The 6,232-nt window shown below is 51.0% G+C and overlaps 1 protein-coding gene across 2 annotated transcripts in view; it reads left to right on the top strand.

Annotated features, from left to right (window-relative positions):
• Positions 1 to 5,806, top strand: part of snapc4 (small nuclear RNA activating complex, polypeptide 4) — a 21,653-nt gene extending 15,847 nt beyond the window's left edge. Inside the window, exons 18-23 of one of the 2 annotated variants that reach the window (XM_034541390.1) lie at positions 780 to 2,216; positions 2,344 to 2,775; positions 3,141 to 3,912; positions 5,060 to 5,238; positions 5,281 to 5,364; positions 5,456 to 5,806. In XM_034541390.1, the coding sequence (XP_034397281.1) occupies positions 780 to 2,216; positions 2,344 to 2,775; positions 3,141 to 3,912; positions 5,060 to 5,238; positions 5,281 to 5,364; positions 5,456 to 5,542 (2,991 nt within the window). In that variant the 3' untranslated portion in view covers positions 5,543 to 5,806. Of the gene's footprint in view, positions 1 to 779; positions 2,217 to 2,343; positions 2,776 to 3,140; positions 3,929 to 5,059; positions 5,239 to 5,280; positions 5,365 to 5,455 lie in introns of those variants that run through there. The other variant, XM_034541389.1, reaches the window with a different exon arrangement.
• The last annotated feature ends 426 nt before the right edge of the window (positions 5,807 to 6,232 follow it).

The raw sequence follows: 6,232 nt of genomic DNA, 5'->3' as shown, positions 1-6,232 counted from the left end.
CTCCGGGGAGGAAGCAGAGTTAATAAGGTGCAATGGAGAGATGTAAATTCATCCATAAAGAGAGAGAGAAGAGGAGATAGGTGCTCAGTGTATCCTAAAACATCCCCCAGCAGCCTATAAGCCTATAGCAGCATATCAAGGGGCTGGACCAGGGCAAACCTGATTCAGCCCTAACTATAAGGACTATTAAAGAGGAAAGTCTTAAGTCTATTCTTGAATGAGGTGACTGTGTCTGCCTCCTGGACTGAAAGTGGAAGCTGGTTCCATAAAAGAGGAGCTTGATAACTGAAGGCTCTGGCTCCCATCCTACTTTTTAGGACTCTATGAACCACAAGTAGCCCCGCATTTAGTGAGTAGCTCTCTAGTGGGGCAATATGGTACTACAAGCTCCTTAAGATATGATGGTGCATCACCAATCAAGGCTTTGTAGGTGAGGAGAAGAATTTTAAATGTGATTCTTGACGCCATGTCTCCTGCACTTGATGCCATGGCTCCCCAGCGCTCACTCGCCGTCAGTGAGCGCTTGGGAGCCCCGCCCCCTTGCGTGCAGGCAGCTGCAAAGTGAGTGTGCTCTGATGTTTTCTATTTCTACATGCGCTATTCATCCTTAAGTATCGATACTAAAAATATGCAAAATCGTATCGTTTTTAACGTACGGGTACAGCGGTACCTTTTTAGTATCGATACACCTTGCAATGTATACATACAGTATATGTGTATATATATATATATATATATATATATATATATATATATATAATATTGTTCTCTGTCAACAGAAAGCTAAAACCACTAGAAAGACTTCAGGTGGAAAGAAGAAGAAGAAACCGACTTGTCCCGCCAGGAAGAGAAACGGGAGACGACGGGTGACCTTGAAGGAGGAGAGCAGCGAGGAGGAGGAGGAAGTGGAGTACATGGACAGTGATGAAGAGAAGAATACAAAGACGAAGGAGGAGGTAGTGCAGAGTACTGAGGAGGAGCAGGAGGAGTACGCTTTCCCCTCCATGCAGGACTGGATTCCAGCAGAAAAAGCACAATGTTTCACCTTCCTGAGCTTCCGACCGGTGGAGTTACCTTCTTCTGGACTCGCCCACAACCAGGTTCCGGTCCGGTCCACCATCCTGGGCCAGTTTGGACGCTCCGTGGTCCTGGGACCTAGTCCCAGAGAGCTGCTATGGACGGAATGCCGTGGCAGCAGCACCATGATGATGGTGTCACCTGAACAGCTCCGAGCCCACCTGCACCGCCAGGTGGACAAGTACAGCAACCGGAGCTCCGGCCCCCCCCCGAGGAAGATCCAGACCGACAAGCGGAGCCCCCTAAGCCGGGTAACAGACCCGGGTCTGATCTACGAGCTGCAGGCCGCCATGACGCCGTGGATTGGTAACGTGCTGATCTCCCAAGAGCACCGAGCAACGTCAGCCGAGGCCCTAAGGGAGCGGGGAGGCACCACCCGGCTCCTCTCCACCACGGTCTTCCTGCTCTTCCTCCAGACCATGAACGTGGACGCTATGGGCTGTAAGGAGATGATCGAGCAGAGGAGGAATCGGGTCCTGGTCTTCGAACCGCCGTCTCCGACTCCCGACTCCTCCTTCCTGCACAACACCGTGGCAGGACTTCTGCAGCAGAAGAGACTCATGAAAGAGGAGCAGCAGCACAAACTGATCCTGAACCAGCTTCAGGTGCTGCATCAACCTCAGTTGCCCCCTAACATGCATCCTAGGATGTCTTCCGTGTCCTTTCCTCAGGCTGTCTTCATTCCTCATCCTGTCTCACAACCTCTCTCGCCGTCCATCCGGCTCATAAACCCGTGTCCTCCAGCTCCACACCGACCTCCTCCTGTGGGGGTCCTGACCTCCCTGTTACCTGCACACTCTTCTCCTCATGCCCCCCCTGCCTCCGTGGTCCCAGTGACCCTGAAGGCCACATCCACCTGCTCTGCTGCTTTCCGTCAGGAAGCTCTGCCTTTGACTCAGAACCTGATGGTTGCTTTGCCCTGTTCCGCCAATCCTGGTCCTGCCCCCAGTCCATCAAGCCTCATCTCAAGGTCCCCCAAAGGGAGGGGGAAAAAGGTAGCAGAGGATCAGAGAGGGGGGGTTGTGGGCGGAGAAAATAATGGTGAGGGAGGAGCATGTGATCGTCTGATCAGAGAGAGAGAAGGACGGAGGATTCGGAAGCCAAGTCTGAAAGCCAGAGCTCTGCAGGAAGCCAGTGAGGTAAGCCAAATATGAACCACGACTATAATCAACTTTAATCCACGAATCCTTGCTTTAATTGTTTTTAGATGTGTCCTAAACTCTTACTGGGAGGATGAGGGTCTGACTGGTCTCTTGTTCCTTTCAGGCTGAAGAGAAGAAGAAAGCTAATTATTCTCCACCAAAGACAACGCAGATCCAGACCTCCATCCAGCTGTTACCTCTGACTCTCAGTTCAGCCCCTCCACCCTCCATACCAACCTACCAGCAGCTTGCATCCTCCACTTCAAGCTTCCTACCTTCTTTCCTCAACGATCATGACTACACCTCTTTTAATCTCCACCTGAGTCCTCTAGACTCAAACTCGATTCAACTGACCCCTGACTCCGCCCCTAATGCGCCTCACAAAGCCCCACCCTGCAGGAGGAAACGGTGGAAGGGGAAGGAGCAGCCGGAGCAATGTGTGGGTGGGACAGGTGAGGCGGGGGGCGGGGCAGGTCCAGGTGTGATCGAGAAAGGAAAGAGGGTTCGGAACCGGACTCAGAGGGCCAGAGCTCCACAGGAAGCCACTCAGGCCAAGGTACTGTGTCTGTGTGTGTGTCTGTGTGTGTGTGTGTGTGTGTGTGTGTTCATTGAATTAATTAATTAATGGAATGTTTATGTAACGCTGTAACTCTGTTCATCTGGTCACATGACATCTATTCATCTGTCCATCCGGGGAGAGGGATCCTCCTCTGTTGCTCTCCTGAAGGTTTCTTCCCTTTTCTCCCTGTCAAAGGTTATTTTTGGGATGTGAGGTCAAAGGTCAGGGATGTCGTATGTGTACAGATTGTAAAGCCCTCTGAGGGGAGTTTGGGATTTTGGGCTATACAAAATAAACTGAATTGAATTGAAAAAATTGTTTCCTCCTCCTCCTCTTACTCCTCCTGTGCTTTTTCTTTCCAGGCTGAAGCCAAGAAGAAGAGAACTTCTTCTCCTCTTAAGAAGCGCTCTCGCTCATCTTTCCCTAAAAAGGAAGTTGTCATACGGAATCAGCCAATGACTGGTCTTCCTGGGTTCTGTTTACTTCCTGGCCAGTCGGTGTGGGCCATGACTCCTGGTGGGCTGGTCCAGCTGGCAGAAGCCCCACCCCAAGGCCTGCAGCTGACATTGGTACCAAGCACCCCCCTTCCAGCTGAACCGGTAAATATTTTGAACAGTCAGCTGGTCAGACTCCCCCCCCGCCCTCCCACCGCTGTGTCTGTCCCCGTACACCCCTTTACTACCCTGCCCATCCTGCAACCTGGCTCAAACCCCGGCCCCTCCCCCCTGCCCTCTTGCCCCCCTCAGCCTCAGCCCAGACTCTTCATGCCATATAAGGGCACGGTGCGGGTGGAGCCGGCGGCGCCCCCCTTGTTACAGTTCGACCCCTCCCTGATGTTCCGGGAGTCCCAGGAAGCAGTGTGTGATTGGCTGAGCGGTCGGGGAGGGGTGGTGGTACCTGGAATAGCCGCGTCGCTTCCTTACCTGCCGCCCTTCGTCAGCAGCCTGAACACGCTCAGTGCGCTTCTCCGGTCCAAGATGTCTCTGACCAAATCCTCCCTGAAGCTGCTGTGTCGAGGGTCCGAACCCCAACGGCCACCAACCAAACCCAAACCACACAGCAGCCCAAAGAGGACTTACAGTCAGCTTCCAGACTTGCCAGACTCCACCTCTGATGTTGGACCTGACACGCCAGGTACCTGACACACCAGGTACCATACCTGACACACCAGGTACCATACCTGACACGCCAGGTACCATACCTGACACGCCAGGTACCTGACACACCAGGTACCTGACACACCAGGTACCATACCTGACACACCAGGTACCATACCTGACACGCCAGGTACCATACCTGACACGCCAGGTACCTGACACACCAGTTACCATAGCTGACACACCAGGTACCTGACACACCAGGTACCATACCTGACACACCAGGTACCATACCTGACACACCAGTTACCTGACACATCAGGTACCATACCTGACACACCAGTTACCATACCTGACACACCAGTTACCATACCTGACACACCAGGTACCATACCTGACACACCAGGTACCATACCTGACACACCAGTTACCTGACACACCAGGTACCATACCTGACACACCAGTTACCATACCTGACACATCAGGTACCATACCTGACACACCAGTTACCTGACACACCAGGTACCATACCTGACACACCAGTTACCATACCTGACACACCAGTTACCATACCTGACACATCAGGTACCATACCTGACACACCAGTTACCTGACACATCAGGTACCATACCTGACACACCAGTTACCATACCTGACACATCAGGTACCATACCTGACACACCAGTTACCATACCTGACACATCAGGTACCATACCTGACACACCAGTTACCTGACACATCAGGTACCATACCTGACACACCAGTTACCATACCTGACACACCAGTTACCTGACACACCAGGTACCATACCTGACACACCAGTTACCATACCTGACACATCAGGTACCATACCTGACACACCAGTTACCTGACACATCAGGTACCATACCTGACACACCAGTTACCATACCTGACACATCAGGTACCATACCTGACACACCAGTTACCATACCTGACACACCAGTTACCTGACACACCAGGTACCATACCTGACACACCAGGTACCATACCTGACACATCAGGTACCTGACACACCAGGTACTATACTATTGTGTGTGCGTGATAATAAATACCACTAAAACATTAACAAGAACCAATAACGTTGGTTCTCATCATTAATCGGGTGTTTAATGATTTTATACCGCGTGTTGGAACTCATCCCGTTATGTAAATGTTTGTTGCAGTTCCCTCCGTCAGCCCTGACCTCCTGCTGGAGGAAGAGGAACTCGTGGAGGTGTTACGTCAGCTTGTGGCAGAGCGTTTCTCAGGTAACCCCGCCTACCAGCTGCTGAAAGCCCGCTTCCTGTCCTGCTTTACTGTCCCCGCACTCCTGGCCACCGTGCAGCCAATCAGAACGAAGACTGTGACCTGCCCAACCAATGAGGAGGAGGAGGAGGAGGAGGAGGAGGAGGAGGAGGAGGAGGAGGAGGAGGAGGAGGAGGAGGAGCTGAAGAAGATCAAAGATAGAGGCAGGCAGAGGAGAGCCGAGGTGAGTTCAGTAGTGACATCATGAAATACAAACATGATCTTTAACAACAGACGGTATCAAATATGATGTTTATGTCTTGATTGCTCTCCAGAGATCTTTGCTGCTGTGTGATGGGTCCGGAGCACCAGCCAATCACTTCTCAGGGATCCCCAGCACTGGAGCCCCCCTGTCCCATTAACCACAGGTCACATATTCAGTTTCTCAGCTTCTTAGCTTAGCTTCTTAGTGGTCCTCGTTCAAACTAAAGTTTACAAGAAGAAAACACTGCTGTGACCTCTGTGGTGCGTTCAGGAACCTCAGAAGAAGTGGTAAAATTGCACTAAAATGTTTGTTGTTATTTTTGGTTGTCTTGTTTATTTTTTTATTTAGCTTCTGTAAAGAAAATGTTCTGTAAGTATGAGAGTATTCATTTGTAATAAAGAGAACAATTATGTGAAATAAAGCTGTGTGGGCTCTTCTGATTGTGAGGACACTGGATTGTGAGGACACTTGTGGGGACATTGGATTGTGAGGACACTTGTGGGGACATTGGATTGTGAGGACACTTGTGGGGACACTGGATTGTGAGGACACTTGTGAGGACACTGGATTGTGAGGACACTTGTGGGGACATTGGATTGTGAGGACACTTGTGAGGACACTGGATTGTGAGGACACTTGTGGGGACACTGGATTGTGAGGACACTAGATTGTGAGGACACTTGTGAGGACACTGGATTGTGAGGACACTTGTGGGGACACTGGATTGTGAGGACACTAGATTGTGAGGACACTTGTGAGGACACTGGATTGTGAGGACACTTGTGGGGACATGTTGGTAAAATTCATAACTTCCTGTTTGTTTCTGACTTTTTCTCTTTGACAGTTT

The sequence above is a fragment of the Cyclopterus lumpus genome, chromosome 9 (assembly GCF_009769545.1).
Source record: "Cyclopterus lumpus isolate fCycLum1 chromosome 9, fCycLum1.pri, whole genome shotgun sequence".
In the NCBI taxonomy this organism is placed as follows: Eukaryota; Metazoa; Chordata; class Actinopteri; order Perciformes; family Cyclopteridae; genus Cyclopterus; species Cyclopterus lumpus.
Note: the sequence above shows the minus strand (reverse complement) of the source record. Positions and strands in the feature narration are given on the sequence as shown.